An 18,112-nucleotide genomic window follows, 5' to 3' on the forward strand; every position below is an offset into this window, starting at 1 on the left:
AAATAACACTCTCGCAGGATTTCGCCTACGCGTGCCAAGATGTTCGGAGGTGATCGTCTGATAGAAGTCGCGGCATCAACCGTGATGTTGGGAATGCGAGGAAACGACCCCCCGCCTTCACATCGCGAACGCATTTATCTGCCCGGCCGAAAGGAGAAGGGTAGCGCCGTACACACGTGTGTGCGCGCACCACCAAGGGGCATCGTACGCACAATAGCATCCGTCGGAACATAAATTAGTGATTCTCGAGGACAATTTCCGCCGGCGAAATGAGGAAGTGGGGAGGGAAGTGCGCCCCACGATTCTGTGACACCCGCCCTCCTCCGGTGACTTCGAGCCTTTGATTGTCAGCGGCCGACGGAAATCATTGCGTCGGAGTTATTATGGGGAGACAGCTTAATTATCGAACTCCTTATGGGACACTCTTAGATGTGACGTGGCTGGTTAATTCAGTAGTTATTTATAGCACTCTTTCAGTTAAATAATCACAATTTAACTGATTGAATTTGTTGATTAATATTGATTGGAGTAATTGAATACGAAGGTGCGTACGGTTGCGTGTAATATGATTGTAAACGTGATTACATATACCATTGATTCCAATATCCTTAACATATATCTAGCGGTGGAATCTGGTTAAGGAATTCCGCCAAAGCTCTGTGTAAATTGGAAGTGAATAATTTCTTTCTTCATTCAATGAAACTCTTTAAAGAAGAATGGATTGGAATTAAGTCCCCTTTGAAACAAGTGGTTACGCAAGTGAGTGTAAAAACTCGTTCGCCATTGGCCCCCAGCAGCCCTTCCAAAAAGAGACCCGAGTCGTCGCTCCTTTAAATCCCTCTGAAATTGGGTACATATTTACTTTCCCTCGGACGTCTCTCTCTATAGTGAGTGAATTATCCGTCCTCGGGATGAGGGAGACTTCCTCTCCTCCTCTGCCTCCTATGCCCCACTCTCGTCCCTGCCCCAGGCGCTTGGCGGAGGGCGAACCTTCCCTCCTTTTCCCAACCCCTCACAAAGAGGAGAATATCTCTTCCCACTGTCCTTTCTTTGGCCCTCGTTATGCGAGTGACGACATCTTCCCGAGTGGGGTCACAGGGGCCAAGCGGCGGCCTGCCCGTCAACTCGCTCGCTGCGGCGGAGAGGGAACAGTAGCAACGGAGACGAACGGTCAAGGGAGGGGGGTCGGCTCGTGAGAGAAGCGAAGAAGGAGAGATGAGAGACCCTCGAAAATGACCCTGTCCTCCCATCGCATGCCTCTCTACTCACGGTGGCAACCGCCTTATCTCCCCGAGACATGCTCCCCGGCCGTTTTTTAACCAATGTCCACGTCCAAATTGAAGTTCTCGCCTCGGAAAAATGTGACAATGGACGTCCCCAGATGGTTATCCTTTGTCACAATGAATACGGTTTAATCCACGCGTGCGTTAACGGGACCTTCGCACGAATCGGGGGAATGGGCTCATTTGGTTGCGCTCTCGCAGTGAGAACAAAAAAAAGTGTTGCTAGATATTGCCGCAAGCGAAAAGAAAAGCGGTCGCGAAGCGCATTCCAGTTATTGAACTGAAGTTAAGATATGGATCCAAATCAATTGTAGGACGGGAAGATCGATTCTCTCGTCATTTAACTATCCGTAAATATATATTCTGAGATTTGTTAAGATGGGTTGAATCCAAATTTCGGACCTGTTTCTAGAGTCCTGCGGAAAGTGAATTTTGACTACTGTTGTAGGTATTTCATGAGTGAATGTCGCATGCACCAATTGCATGGTTTTAAAGCATGAGTTAATGTGACTTTGACGCAGGTGCGGTGTGTGAGCTGCCAATGTGGGAATTATTAGCCCAAGGTCGTTGTGGTTCCCCGTGATCACTCGGCGCCAAAGCCGCGGGAGAAATTGATTGAAGGCGCCGTTTGAGATTTCACCGGGTCGGTCAACTGCATTTCAATAAGTGGACTAATAATATTCCCAGGTCGAGAGGCCCATAAAAATCCAGATGACCTACTGTTGTTTTATGGGACTGCTGACCCTCATGTTTGGCTACGTTTATGCCCGTAGAGCAATGAGTTTCGTCGATATAAAGTGAAAAGAAATATGTCCACTTAAATTCAGTTACTTTATCTCGTCCCTTATCGATATTCTTTTATTTAATCAGTTTTTTTGTGAAAATCTCATTGTTATAATTTTCACTCGCGTTACTTTTGTGTTAGATGCCGAAATAGGCGTATGAAATATTCTTCAGTCAGTGAAGCACTAGAAAATTGGATTGGACCGTGCTTTCGAGTGTTCTGAGATATGGTAAATAAGATTTCGGTTAGACTATGCGTGACTGACCGCGCCAGATTTTTAATTCTCTCTTCAAGCGAAATCGTCTGCCGTGATGAAATGCTGAAAACTGTCGTTAGAGCAGGTTGAAGAGTATGTCCCGTTCGATGGGAGTAATAATCAAAGTATGTTTTCCCAATATTTCTATTTAGTACGAAATTCGAATGCCAAAATACGTGTTGCAGCTAGGATTGAAAGTAATTGGTTTTTCATAAGATAGGTGTTAATGCCGCACCTTTCAACATTCAATTATCATCTTAGGAGAGATTTAATCTCAATAATAAGTCACGCAGTCCATTAAACCACAAGTCCACGGTTTTGTATTCGTTTGCTTGAGAAATCCATTGTGGGGTGCGTGCTACGATTACTGATCTACTCCCAAACAAAAACGACTGGAACGTGAAAGTTAGTTGTTACTCTGTGAAGTATCGCTTTGGTATTGCATTGCTATAATTTGTATTAAAAGCTAGGGAAATTGACTTTTGATGGGATGATACAATCTTATGCTCCCAGGAGACAAAACAGTGTTTCGAAAAGATCGCCAACTAGTTCAATCATATGGGCTCTAATCTGCGCCTGCCTAGCGACGATGCTTCGAAAACCATCACATGCATGGTTCATATTTTGTTCAAGTATGTGTTACATTTGTTAGTTTGTGCGATGTTGTCTTAAGTAATTGGGACAGCAAAACCGAAAGCTTGTAATATATATAAAACATTCCGATGTCAGGAATTTTCGTTTGTAAAATAGGCTTACAACTGATGAAGGTAATGCATCTTATTTCTTTGAGGTCAGAAACCCCATCGAGTCAAGATGAAGGCGCGATTTATTGGTTAACTGTTGATGTAATACACTTCTCTTGTAGAAAGTTTTGCTCTGACATGAATCTCAAGTATTGCTGTTATAAATGATTGACAAGTGGACTTCTAAATAGGACAATAATGAATGGTGAACTATATGCTTTCTAAAAATAAACCCAGTCTCCAAGTTAATATGATGAGAAATTAGTCTGTTAAGTCTGAATCTCTAAAGTTATGTTTGTGTGGAATAACGGACTGATTTACTTTCCTGCGAATCATGAAGGAGTTACACACAGTTACGCCATCCACCATTGCATTGTGAATCTTTGTAATTAATATCGCATAAAATATATTTTCCAAATTTCTCCTAAGTTCATATCCAGTACCGGGTTTCTACTGCCCGGCTCCTGATTCAAACGAATCATTTGGTATGTTTATAAATATGCCGTTATGCAATGGATGATTCCAACGTCATGGACGTGATCCAGCTGAGCGGCATATGGTGTGGCTCAGTTCTCCAATTGATCTTTTGCCAAGCGCTCGCCATGTTTCGGTCGTAAAACTCTCCTTCCATTCTTCTCTCCTGGAGCCTGCGCTCTGCATGCTACAACTTAACCATTTATACTATTCGCCGATAAATTGGCTTCCATTTTTAGCTAGTTTTATGGCGGTGCGAGATGCGCCAGAGCATTTTCAGATCATGATTTGAAATGGCAATCACTTTCTCTTACCTCATAAGGAAAGCATCCCGTATACACTTGGGAACATATTACACTTTAAATTTTGCTAATGCGCTCGGTTTCATAGTTGTTCCACGAAGTGTCATTACGAGATTGAATGTGAAAGTGCAACAAAACCTAGTGAGGCTTCATCGCTATTATATTAAGCAAGCCTCGTTTGATCATCAAATCATTTTTTCTACATTTTGTAGTGATTGCTACCCTTACATATTCCATTAAATTATTCCGTTCTGGCGATTTAATAGACACTAGAAAAGCTATTGTGAAACATTTAAAAACATCGCAGCTAATTATTACTTCTTGGTGCTGCATATTGTATAATAATAGCCTTTGAATATTGTATTTTCCTGTGCTAAAATTTAGTTTGTGTGATTGAAGTTTTTTTGTGCAGTGTTCAATGCATGAAGGGAAACATGAACCTATCCAAGCGCTAAAATTTGTTGGTAGAACACTGAATTTATTAAAATTCAAAACTTAGCCATTGTCTCCAATTTTTTGTGGTACATTCAGAAAAAATGCTTACGCCGGTGCATTTTAATTGGATTGTTGTGTGTAATTCCTTTTGAAGTTCCGCTGCCAAAATCTCGCCTGAGGTTTTGCACCTATTTCTATCTTTGAACGCCACGGTCTTAAGATACAAACTTTCTGCGAGACTTAAGCTTGTGTTGGCACGAAAAACACTGATTTTCACTGTTGCACTAATCGGGTGTTTGATTCCTTGAACTTCTCGTTACATTCCTTACATTTCTATTCCTCTACACAATAAAATCTGCAGAATTATTTAATCTTATTGCATCGTGACAAAGAATAGCCTTCATTTGCTTTCTTGTCGCCGTCGAGATCAAATGGCACCTCTGAAAGCTTGAGATATTATTGTTATTTTTTATTGTCTTTCATTCTTTTACTCTTAATTAAGTCTTTTAACCATTTTTTCTCATTTCTTTAGCCCCTTAATCGTGCCGAGCTTTACAAAATTGTCGTATGAATTGAAATCACGTATTAGTCTTTTTCACATGATTTTTTAAACTGAAGTAACAAAATTGGGATTTTTAGTTTCGTATTGAACGATATTTTGATCGAATCTCCGCATCTCCTTCTCTTCTTTCGCCGGTTGATGAATTTTTGCGAACCCTGAATGAAATTCATGCATTTTAAATAACCAATTGGTCGTTTTGCAATGGCAAACACCTAATTCGTTTTTAATCTTTCATAGAAACGTTGGGCACGAATTCCAGGAAGAGATTCCGTTGCCTTCGGTGTGCAGCACGATTTATTTTCGGGATTAAGTTGGATTAATTGGTGTTCCTATTATCGCTGTCGCCATCTGTCGCCTTCGCCTCGCTACTCTGGGCCCATCTGGCAGCGACATGCCTCCTCCTTCCCACGGCACGCCCGCCACCCTCCCCACCGGTTCTTATCTCGTTCAGTCTCCAGCTCACAGTCTCCCCTCTCACCCTCGTTCATCTCCGCGGACCCCTCTCCTGTCCGTTCCCCCGCTGCTCCCTTTCCGCTCCCTTTCCACACGAGTATGCAGGCGCGCGATCCTTCAAAGCGACCTCTCTCCTGAAAACTCCAGCCGTCTCCCCTCCCCGCCCTCCTCTCTTGCGGGAGCGGCCGTTAACAAAACTGAAGTTTTTTGGTTCCGTCCTCGTCTTTGTCATCAGTCAGGAATCTTCATCTCAACCTAAACAATCCGTATGTCTTCTACTAATTTATCGTGTTGCGTTTTCCAGCACAGACACTGATGGCGGCGTCTTTAAAATTTGGTGAGGGCAGTGTCCGAATCCGATGACGTCCTCTGAAATAATACTGAGAATACGAGCCGAAAGAAAATATTCCCCTTTGTGAGAGCACTCTCTTCCGGGTTGTGAGCTTTGAATGTGAGAATTTAAATAGAATGCATAATTTAAGTCAAAGTATTCTGTGAAATTTGATTGGATTGATTGGATTTGATTGATTGGATTGAAGTTTTTGATCCTAGAAATGAAATCGCAGGGTCAAAATCGTCGATATCGATTAAGCCAACATTTTTCGACCCGCTCTAATCATCCTTCCGAGACCTGAAAGGAACGATGAAAACGGCGATTATCTGGAACCTTGGTCACTAACTCTTTTGCAGTGGAGGTACACCGAAGGTTTTATTTTCATTTCAGCCATAAAGCATGTATTAAATTATATAAGTAAGTGTTCCCTCAGCCTTATCTGGCGAAGACGCCCCAGCTACTGCAAAGTTGTGATCAAAAGTATTAGCGATTAAAAGTTGTTAAAATTGCTAATTGTGTTACAATGTTGAGAGATTATCATGTCAATATGAGTGTTTACGTTTAGTATATTCCATGGTGCTTCAAGTGTCTGCACCCTTAACAGTAAGAAATCAATTCATATAATATTAATGCGTTTTTTTCTTTCTTATTCTTTTAGGTGACATCACACAAAAAGGATATGAGAAGAAAAGGTCACGCCTCCTGTCGCCCTATGTGCCAAAACAAGCGCAAGGTAAAGTGATTTTCCGTTTGGAGGTGATAAAACAATAGGTCCTCCCTTCCCCTACCTCCGCACCATCAAACCTATTAATTAGCAATGTTCATAGAAATTGATCACGCAAAGCAATACCCTCTTGGAGAAAGAAAGATAAAAAATATCCACTTCCATTGATTCACAGATCCCCGCCAAACCAATGAACCCATCACGTGTCCTAGTTCCTCTCCCGCTCTGTACAAGGGAGAGAGCCTCTCGGCTTGGTGTTTGTGTGCTGTAGAGCTTAATTCCCCCCCGCCAATAGTTTTCCCGCCGTACCTCCCACCCTCTGTCTGCGTTCCTCTGCTTAGTTGTTGGCCATATAGCAAGGTGGGAAGACAGGAAGTAAACTGCCGCAATCTGTCGCGCCAACACACGAGACATTGCAGCCGGTCTACCCCTTCCGGTCTCTCGCGAGATAAATTCTGCACATAGTCGATGTAATGGTTTTAAAATAGGTATACTGTGCTGTCATGATCATTTTCAATTTTTTTACTTTAACCTTCATCTGATTTACTGATCTTGAGCTATCTGCGATAGTTGTAGCGAAGTGATCTTGCAAATGCTGTTGGTGGTACATTTCAATGGATAAATGTATTCTTAAATTCACGTATTGATCACTGCGTATTTCATGATGATAATTGTTTATGGGTATATATTCCTTCTTAATAGCTTATTAGCCATTTCTTCTTAAATGCACAATGTCTTGTCGGTTGTGACATTCGTCTATTTTAGTGCATGGACGGAATATATTATTTTCCATACTCGTCAGTTTGTTCGAGGAGAGGACTTACTTCAGTTTGATAAATAGGTGTAGAAATTCGAAACCGAGGTAAATACCCCTGAGCTTGCTTGTGGTGTTTGTCATTACATCTGTGTTACTCGAAAGAAGTCCATAACATGGTATAAATCGTAGTTTGAAAGAACTGACAGTAGTTAAGAAGATATAGGTGTTCTAGTTTATCATGTACTCAAACGGGAAGTTCATACGGTACTGCGAAGAATGATTGGAAGCACCAGTTAAATATTTAAACATTTCTCTCCTGCTGGGCTAACTTTTTTCCATAGTGATTTTATAATATCCCATGAAATAGATTCGTAGTGAGCTGACGAAGGAGCGCTTTCGTTGTTGATTATTTGTTCTGCTATCCAAGGTTACTTCTCTATGGGTTCTGGTTTCATGCTTGAGTCGTTCCATCCCATTCACCCCGTTAACAGGTTGAACGTACCTCTTAAGCAATTAAATCTCATCTCCTACCGTTTCGTCCCCTTTATTTACTCCGTTTCCCTCCTCCGCCCACTTCCCCATGGCATTTTCCGCCAGCCCTTCCGTCATTTTCGTGTTAACGCGAGTCAGACACCGATCCGTATCGTGGAGATCGCGATCTATGTAGCGCAAGGTATGCTCCGGTCCAATTTCCCCACTCCTCCCCCATGTGGATAATTTCAGGGCGTGAAAATGGATCAGGAGTGGTAAGCAGGGATTGGGCGAGTTGGAGTGTGGTAAGGAGGTGCGGGAATGGGGAAGGGGGGTTTTCGAGGCGAAATTAGAAAGGCCGCATGCCCCCACGGTGTCGATTTGCAATGTGCCGGCTGTCCTTTCCAGGAATTACCATGAACGTGGGTATGATTTCGTTTATTGGAATTACTATGAGCGAAGCGCCGCGAAACGTTGCTATGATCGTGAACAATGCTGTGGGATTTGAAATAAACTGGTTTATGATGTTCTACAATATCTGTTGTTTCAATCGGTGGGACATAGCCTCGGTAAAAGATGGCCGTACTCTTACGGCAGTGGTTAACCTAAGTTTCTGCATTTATCTTTGAGAAATACGTGTTCGCCGTTGTCCTGTTGATAAATAGTCGCATCTCTATTCAACGTGTACTAATATTTTATGAGAATATTGTTATCTGGTCATGGGCTATTACTTTGATATCGATGAACTATAAGCTGCTCTTGGAATGTTAAAAATAATATGTACGAGGGTCATCCGGAAAGTAGTACCCGTTCGTGAAATAAAGACACAAAAGTAAATATTAACAAACATAAAAAATTTTATTTGAAAGAGGATACTTTAAACTACTTCTCAACATAATCTCCAAGCAAATTAAGGCATTTGTCATAACGTGTGACAAGTTTCTGTATTCCTGCTGCATAGTCCTTCGCCGCCAGCTCATTGAGATACGCGAGGGACCCATCTTGCACAAATTTTTGCATAATGCAGATGGTGTTTAACAATTTCATGAACAATTGTTCGAGAAACATTGGGAAAATGCTCACAGATGTCATCAATTGTGACGCGCCGATCGTTCCTCACGAATTCGTCAACTGAGCTCACCAGTTGGTCTGTAATGACAGACGGTCTCCCCGAACGCTCATCGTCGTGTGTGTTCCCCCTCCCCATGTTGAAGTTGCGACACCACCGCCGAACAGACGACTCGTCCATTACATTGTCTCCATACACCTCCTTTAATTGGCGATGAATATCACATGGGCGAACGTTTCTTGCATTGAGGAATTTAATCACTGCCCTCACTTCACAACTGGCGGCGTTCTCAATTTTTTTAAACATTGTAAACAATCACAGAAACAACACAGGCAATGCTAGCGTCACGCAACTTGGCTCAGAGAAGGCAGACAAGCCACTGAAGCTATCTGACCTCGTCCAGCGGCTACTCGCGTCGTCAGCACTTCATGCGGCACGAACGGGTACTACTTTCCGGATGACCCTCGTATTTAGCGCAAACCATGTAGAATCTGGGAAACTTACGATAACAGATGCATACCTACTGATATTTGATGTGAGAACCTGGGAGTTAAAATATTTATTAGTTATGTCTTTTATTAATTAATATCATTATGATTACATTTTAATATATGTGATTCGATTGAGCGTTGTTCATCATGCCGTTCAGTTGACTACTGTTTATGATTTCAACGTATCATTACGGGTCTCGTACTAACTGTTGTTATTCTATTTCAATTAGCAGAAGTCTGGATGTATTTCCAGCACTATTAGATTCAATGACATATAGTATTTTATGACTACGTATGCGTGATATGATGGAATGTACCGTACGCAATAATTTCTAAAGCAAATGTAATTTAAACAATCCATTTTTAAGAGAGTAAACTTTCTCAGTAGGTCAAAATTGAACTATCTACTCAATTTAATGTCTCCGAGTTCACAGTTCGCTTTGGATATATTGCTGTTTTCATGACTTCTAAAAGATGTTCAGTTTTGGCAATGACTGGTTTAGCGCGAGGTGCAAGCAATTTTAAGCGTCTATTCCATGCAGTTTAGAAATGGTCGAGGTATGGCTACATCAAGGAATAAGGGACTTCAAACGGACAGATACAGGGCGGAAAGGGAGACGAAAAGGAGAAATAATTGGGGCGAATAGGAGAGCTATTGCGTCATACGCCCGTAATTTCGCTTTACATCTTTCTCAGAGTATTCTTTCACATTGCGTCGCAGTTGACTCCACTGTCGGTTATTGGAGAGATTGAGGTTAAACAACGTATTTTTGTTCTTTCGGCCATATCCGTATCTGGCCCATGAGATCCCGATAAGCTAATTTTGGCTCTTCATCAGGTTTCCGAGGTGCCAAAATACCGGGGTTTACATAGAGCCAATGTCCGAAGCGGGACTCAAATACCGCCCTTTGGGTTATCAGGCGGGCGCGTTACTCATCGGAACTACCGATTTAGGCTGTGCATAAATCAGTTTTGGAATGATTACTGGGTGGATGAAAAATCTACGTATATACTGGACGAAATAAAGGCGAATGAATACTTTCAGGTGGCGGGAATTATTCATTGAAAAGGAACTGCGCAAAAGTAATGAAATGAATGTGCTCGTAATATTGAAATGAGTGAGTTAGAGATATGCGGGATGGATTAAAATCACATTTTGTCGATTAAAATCACTTGTTGTCCCATTTTAAAATGTTTCGAATTTTGTATTGGGCGATAATCATTCCATTCATTTATTAGTGGTGGTATTCTAGAAAGTAAGCACTTTGAATGGAGTGCACGAAAAATGGATTGGAGGGTGTTTAATCCGATAGTACCTGTGTAGGTAAAATATTACCTTGTAATGTTCCAACACCTCCCTTAATCTTCTCTTGGCGATTGGGCGAAACAAAATTACAATTACCACCTGCTGCCTACATCTGCTTCTGACTTTTTATGTCTAAAACATCGGGTTAGCCGTGGGATAGGCCAACTCATTACTGTATTTCATTTAGACTCCCGTTAGCCCCTAGAGGGATCGCCGTACTCCCCATTTGCCGACGTTGATCTTGGAATTGTTAGAGGGAAATCGCGCGGTCACAAGTTCACCTTTGGAAAATGCTTTCGCGTTGAATTTTGCGTGGGCGTCGATGCTCACATGGCATACATTTGTAATTTCCCCCCTCAGGGTTTGGGTGAATATATGCCCCGATTCAAAATAAGCTCAGCGAAAAATCTCCATAACGTGGCGGCACTTTCTAAAATTCGGTGTGCAGTTATTTTCTTGGCCGTCATGATTTAAGAAAATCAGGAGTGAGATTTTAAAATTGCGAGGCCATTGTCGTCCACTTCGTTTTTAATGCTTGTAGTCATCCCGCCTCGCCTCGTCTTGCTCACTTATTCTTATTGCAATCTGGATTAATATTGAGGCAAAGGTCCTTTTATATACATGGTCATTACAATTCAGTCGATTTTTACGAGAGTTGTTCATTTTGTAATAGCTGAGATATTTATTCTAGCATTTCTTGCTAGAATATATTGTGCTTATTTTTATTACCATTTCTCTTATTTGGAGACGTGGTAGTCAAGTGAGTTGAGCCCTGGGCTGCTGACCTGAGGGTCCGGTTTCGATTCCGGGTGCCGCCTCTGAGCACCCTCGGCTTTACCCAAGCTGTGTGGTTTTTCGGGTACCAGGCCTTCCTAGGAAACCACAGACCGCTCAGGGAAAGCATATGCCCCCCATACCAGTGGTTTCAGACGCCGTGTAGGGCTTACTACGAGTTAAGTTCTACCATCACCACTCAAACCAACGTTCGGATTGACAACTGGGGTCGTCTTATTTAAAAATACATTTGCAACGGCGCATTTATATTTTCATGAGGACATTGACCGCCTAAATGTAATTTGAGTCTTTTTGTTTTAACTCTTTTATGGAAATAAATTAGTTTCTGTGAAAATCTCTTTTTCCTTTATCCAACTTTTGCAATCTACCGACCACATATGGGGAAGTGTTAATTATTTTCTTGCTCCCTAATTGCTTTTGTAATACTTCAATTCTTACTCAGGATGGCTCCTAGTGGAGCGCTCGGCGCGACGCATTGATAAATGGAGGCGAGTTGTTAGCAGGGTGACGGCCTGTCACGTGGCACACTTGAAGCCCACGTCTACGTAATCTCGACGACCACGTCCCTAATCCTCAATTCACTCCCCATGCTCTTGTTTTATCCTGATCTGTTCTATTTTCCATTGAAAATCGGATTTGCTTATTGTGTCGGGTGCTCCACGACGCTTTTGAATCCTCATGTGCCACGGCGCTCTAAAAGCTATATCCGAAATAAAAAGCTTTCGTCCATCAACTCACAGTCACACACGTGGTGGATTTTGGATCTCTGAGTCCTTTTGATACATCCCGTACGAATTTGATCAATGCTGCAAATGCGCTTGGGAAAATGAATACCACCCTAACTTATTGAAAGGTCATACTGAATAAATCTTTTCAATTACAACGAACGTATGGTGTGGATTTTTTTTGGGAGGGTACAATAATTTCTTAATGGTTGTATAGCGATACCTCCTCAGATTGCTTAAAAACTCTATGTGGTGTGTGGGACTTGCGGAGGAAATTATTTTCTTTCAAAAGTAATGGATTTATGAGTGAGGAAAATTGAAGTAAGCAAATCATTTTTTTATCGATTTTGGAAGTCAAATTTCATGAGGGGATATCGATGTGTGTATCGCTCATGTCCCTGCTGGCCATTTGCTCGTCTAAATGTGTCAGTATTGATCATTTTTTCATTTGTCGTTCATTATTGTTGGATTGCATGAAAAAAAATCGATAATGATGGCTATTCAATGATACAATAAAATCGTGTTCTCATCCACATTATTTTTGACACATTAGCTAATCGAAAGGTGTTTGATATTGTAGTAATTTGGCCGTTTCGGTCAGCTTAGCTGCCATGTCAATCGCCTCTGCGCGTCGAGAAGTTTAAGTCTGCATAAAGTTCACCGTGGTTGTACTGAATTTCACACTTTATTACCCTCCGCGATGTCACGTTTGAAGTGGGGTCGGTATCATTTCGTTTCCGAGTGATTTCCCACGCAAAACTGAGAACAGTCTCCGTCAATTTCTTTTCCGTTGGCTCATACGTAATGTCACCGTACTGCTTCACAAGGCGAGACGCGCATCGCTGGGACGTTGAACTCGGATTCCCCGTCCTCTGTCGTCCTTTGCCCGTGAGTGTCCTTGCCTCGTGGCCTTAACCCTTGGCTCACGCGCCCGTCTCGGACGGCGGGTCGAGCTCGATGGCGGGGGTCGAGGGGGGGAAGGAATGGCTTGGTTAGGCGCTTTTGCGGGGGCACGGCGGAACTGGTCCCCTCGCCTCCGCCCCACTCACTCTCCTCCTTTTTCTCTTCTCCTCCTACTCTCTTTTCCTTTCACTTTCCTTCCATACCTCTTCGTTTTATATCCTTTGTAAGGGACGCAGTCTGGGAAGGGATGTTTGTTAATTTTCATTTTACAAAAAGCCGTCAATAATTCGCGTGAGCGTGATTGGGTGAAGAGCATTAAGGCCGGAGTGGGTTTTATTACTTGTGAGATGCGGATAATCAGATTGGTGCTAATCTTTATCAGTAAAATGTCACAAAGTAAAAGCTATGTCGAAACTCTCGTTAAAATTATTTTCCTGCGCAGTTCGGGTTCATCTGCGAATTATTGCCGTGAGAACTCACATTCTTTTTCGGTCCTCTTTTAAGAATGTGGTCTCATAGATTTTTAAACCGGTTTAGGTCCTAGGCTTGTGATGTTTTTGAATGCTGTTTTTGTGTCGCGTTTCTTTGAAATGGGTCTCATATGTTCTCATATGATGCCTTAATGCTTTCCCGGGTTCGTCCGTAGTCAAGTTAATAGTGTACAGAGTGCAAATGGAAGTTCATAAAAATGGAGATTAAGTGTAGGATTTGTTAGGTTTGGAACTTACAATAATAGGTATAATTAACGCGTCAAGCTAGAAATGTCTTGCGTGGAAAATTGCCGAAAACCTAACGAAAAAGGGCCATGATTTGAAAACCACTCGTCTGATCAATTTCTGACTTCGTGTATTCAAATGGTGCATGCTTTTGTCAAACAAAATTTAATATCCTTTCCAAATCTTATATTTTCCCTTATCTCCGCTCACATTTTCTGCGTGTTTTCTTACTCCCGGATGACCATTCGGCTGTTGAACTGGAAAACGAACCGAACCTTATTGTTCATGTCAATGTATTATTTTCGTTTTCCGATTCGGCGGTTCGTTTTCGCTTGTCTCTTTCTACGAATTCCTCGTCCTCGGGTCTTTTCCTCCGCGAGGATTTTTCTGTGGATGGGTCCCGGTTTAGGAACAACAGAAGATGCATTGAGTCTAGCACGGAATGGATCCTTTACTGTGAGTCGAGAGAAAGATTTAAAGGAAGCTGGGGAATGTTCTATGATAGAGAAATAGGATAAAGGGAGATATAATGCGCGTAGAATGGTGTAGGTTAGGTTAGGGATCACGTTACAAAGTGGTCGAACTAATGATCTCCATAGGCTATCTCGGTTCGCTAGAGTGATGCGTCTAATTACGAGTATGTTGCCCACTTCCTGGGGCTGTTTGCGCAATTTTCCTGAATGTCTTTTCTTCCCTCAATTTAAGTAAGATAATTACAAAGGAAGGGGGTGAATCATATCAAGAGACCGGAATTCAAACTTTTGAGAGACAGGTGGAAGGTGGTGTTGTACTAATGAAAGCTATGATGGCATGTAACACTGGATGTGAAGGGGAAGGAGGGCAGTAGCTGTTTCCTACCGCAAGAAAGGTGATATGAAATATGAACTGCGGAAAGATGAAATTTGGTGGATAAGAAAATTCTTATATAAATGAATATATTTTTTTGTCTTGTTTTTACGATGTAGCATAGAATGTAAATTCATTTCATCATGAAAGATCCTATTGTAAACTAATGAAACTCTAAATCGGGGTTTATACAATCCGGTAAAAAAACCCTTATATGCGAGGAAGATTAATTATGGAAATCGGAGGAAGGCCATGAAGTTATCATATTTTTGGTATAAAATCCTCAGAATATACGCTATGATGTGATATTTCCAAAATGCTTGTTGCTTAAATAGTTTTTTTTAACTTTAAAGTCGGCATGTAACCGCGCATGTTGCAACATATATTTACGGTGTGGTTTCACCTTAGCATTAGGTACTAGTATAGTATCAGCACTCTCATTTATTGTAGCACCAGAGTGCCGCTTATTCACATGCATTTGTCGCCCTCACTGATTTTTGGCCTGGAAGAAAATCAGAAAGTAAGGATCCGAAAGTTTTGAAACTCCATGCAAACTGCATTTAATCTTATCTACTCCATGATCGCATTGAAAGAATGGAATCCGAGCCTGAGAGTTCAAAGAACAAACATGATCTGTAGTGGCGGACTCAGGGTTAACGAGGGATCACGTGACCACCCTGGAGAGTCCTGGTACTCTCTATAGTTACATACTTGGGCTCCCTACATTTTTGTAATGATAGACGCACAAAGCTATCTACAAAGTTAAATTTAGTGCTTTTACATACTTTCACATAGTAGCTGTTGGTAAACATGAAATCTATTTGTAAATTTTATTATTTGTAGCAAACCTTTTCTACCATATTTACATATTCATGTGTAAATATTGTCTAAATACTATCGACCATAAACATGAATTATTATTTGGGATTAAGGCTTACATTTTCCACAGTTGACGATTGTTGATTCATTCCTAGCAAAACAAAATGAATGGTATGAATAATTATTATATAAAATATGAGAATATGTTATCGTCAGCAGTTTATGTCATTCTCATGATTGATTTGGCGCAGCTTGGACACTATAGTCTCCTCACAGGTTTCCTCTTCTTGCCCACATATATCTTCCCATAGTCCCTGTTATTGTGTTGCTTGTGGTCTTCTTCCTCAGTACTCAACCTTCACTTATCCCTGGAGGAGTGCCGTCATCTTGCTACCAAATGTGTCTGATAATTTTGTCCCTTCTGTTTAACAGTTTTCAATGGACTTGTTTCTTATACTTGTAGTCTTCGTAGGGTGTCTTGGTTAGTTATTATATCCGTCCATTGATCCATAACTCAAAGGTACCACCAATTTAATCTTCCCTCCTCTGTTTTCGCTCTTTTTCATGACTCATTGCAATGGAAAAGATCTTATTCTGTACATGTTTAAATGAAGCGATTACATACTTCCAGACTGGTGTTGCCGGATATTGATAAATTGATGTTTTTACAGTATTTTACCTTTTTTCCTAGGTCATTCCACTATCATTTCCTTTTTGCTTCTTCAATTACTGCTGATTCTCCTTCCCTACAGTATAACTATTTTTCCGCTCCATATGTCTTTTAATATAACAAAGATGACTTTCTAGGACTAGATACACGCAGGAGCCTCTAGATAGGGAATGCGGGGAATTGTGGGAATGGTGGAAGGGCTGTAAGAGGTGCCGCTCGTCTGCAGTAGGGGCGACGCATGGGGTAGTCGCCCGCCTCCAGCATGTGTGTGCGCGCGATTGCTTGCGAGTGTAAAACCGAGAAAGTGAGCGAGGAAGGTGTGTCGCTGGTCTATTCAGGTAGGAGGGATGCCGCGTGCGCACGGAGGACCGAAGGTTTGAGAAATGTAGTCAATAAATTCTGGAGCAAGGACGGTCGTGGGAGCTTTCTGAGCCTCGATGGGGCGTTAGGTGGAAGGACGGAGTGGGAGAGTGAGAGGATGGTGGGTAGAGAGGCAGCGGGGTCAGTGTGGGATGTGAGACGTGTGGGGTTTGTAAAAAGTGGTATCGGAAAATAATAAACCAAACTGAGTGAACGTGTAGTGTCTCTGGCGATTCCTCTTTGTGTGTGTGTGTGTGTGTGTAGGGTTTCACACGTGGCGAAATTTCGATTAAATTCATATTTAATCTTTCTTCCGTTCAGACTTGTCGTTGCCGAAAGAGACGATACCGGAAATATGGGCCTTTCTAAGTCCCCGAAGGATTGAGTGCGGATTTTTTCTCCTGACATTTTGTTAAATTTTGCGTGACCCAATTATGTATGTTTCATTGATGTCCCCGGAATTTCCTTTTGCAATGCCACCGACAATAACATGAGCACTTATATTTCACTGCACTTAAATTATATCTCTTACCACTTTTTTTGGAATTTCATGCACTTACAAGTGAATATATCTTGCAAAACAGCATATTTAAAGTAGCTAAATCATTCCTTCAACTCGTCATTATGCCTCATTAACGGTCCTCAAACAATTGCCAGTATTGTGGTATTCCGTCGTGAGACTATTTCAGGTAATTATCTTTCTGATTACTCTTATTTTTTAATTGAATTTCACTTATTGAGTTGTTACCACCTGGCGCCTTGTCGATTTCAGGCATTTAGTGTTGCATGAATAGATTTCAACTAAAGACGGAGTTGTTACCAATTGTGACAAATATGAAAACTTGTATTCCTGATCTGACGAGAAGGGAACGAGTTGCCTTAGATGTGTTCGCCTTTCAAAAAAAAAACAAATCGATGCTTGGATGCTTCGCGATCTCAGTCCAAAATCTGGTATGCATTAGTGAACATTATGGATGTTCCTGCCTGATTCGTGAGGAGATGGTGGCGGATTCGAACGGGGTCTTGACCCCTTGCCAAGTGGTTCTCGGCTCCCCGTGCTTCCGCGGTGGGTTTTTTTTAGAGTGGAACCGCAGGGAAAAATTAAATAAAATGGGCCCGTGTTACGATCCTGTCAGTTCGTTTTATTTTCTTTCCGTTCCCCCCACTCCTGAGGTCCGTAGCACGACCGCTCTCTTCACCGGTGCCTCCAGCTCCATCGCTTCCAGTCCGTCGACCTGCTGCCCCCCCCCCTCCCACTTTAAACCCTCGGGATGACGTGCGAGAGCGTCTCTGCCCCTTTTTGGCGCTTCGGGAAGCGTCACCCTTCGCGCCCTCGGAACCATCATCCGCACCCGTCAGAGCCCCTTCATTCTGACTCCCTCGCCCTCAAACCGTTGCCCCGGCCGTGTCCTGCATGGTCCACCCTCACCCCTCCCTCAGGTCATGCTCCGAACATTCCCGTGACTTCACCCGCTCATTATAACGCCGAAGTTTTTTTGTCGGTCACTTACTTCACACCATGCCGTTCGATTATGCCACGCATAGGGTTGTAATACACCATTAGTTTATACCCATGATGTAAATTCCTTGCATGAATTCGTTGTCTTTTCGTTATTAAGTTGTTTCCTGTCCACGTCCGTAGTTCGTATGAATTACTTGTCTGGAGGATTAATATATCAGTGAATCATTGCATTAAGGATACCATACCGTGAAATAATATGGTTGTTCAGAATGGCTATGCCTGTGCTTCATTTCTCATTCAGTCGCCGAAAAATATAGCTTGAAGCAGCATTTGTGTGAGGGTTCAGTCAGTCCCTTTGATTTGAAATCGGTG

At 42.1% G+C, this 18,112-nt stretch overlaps 1 protein-coding gene across 1 annotated transcript in view; it reads left to right on the forward strand.

The window, feature by feature from the left end:
* Positions 1-18,112, forward strand: part of DIP2 (disco-interacting protein 2) — a 409,814-nt gene that overhangs the window by 276,874 nt on the left and 114,828 nt on the right. Inside the window, exon 2 of the mRNA XM_071590132.1 lies at positions 6,285-6,359. Within this exon, the coding sequence (XP_071446233.1) occupies positions 6,285-6,359 (75 nt within the window). The remainder of the gene's footprint in view (positions 1-6,284; positions 6,360-18,112) is intronic.

The sequence above is a fragment of the Hetaerina americana genome, unplaced genomic scaffold (genome assembly GCF_022747635.1).
Source record: "Hetaerina americana unplaced genomic scaffold, ioHetAmer1.1.p SCAF_4, whole genome shotgun sequence".
Classification (NCBI taxonomy): domain Eukaryota; kingdom Metazoa; phylum Arthropoda; class Insecta; order Odonata; family Calopterygidae; genus Hetaerina; species Hetaerina americana.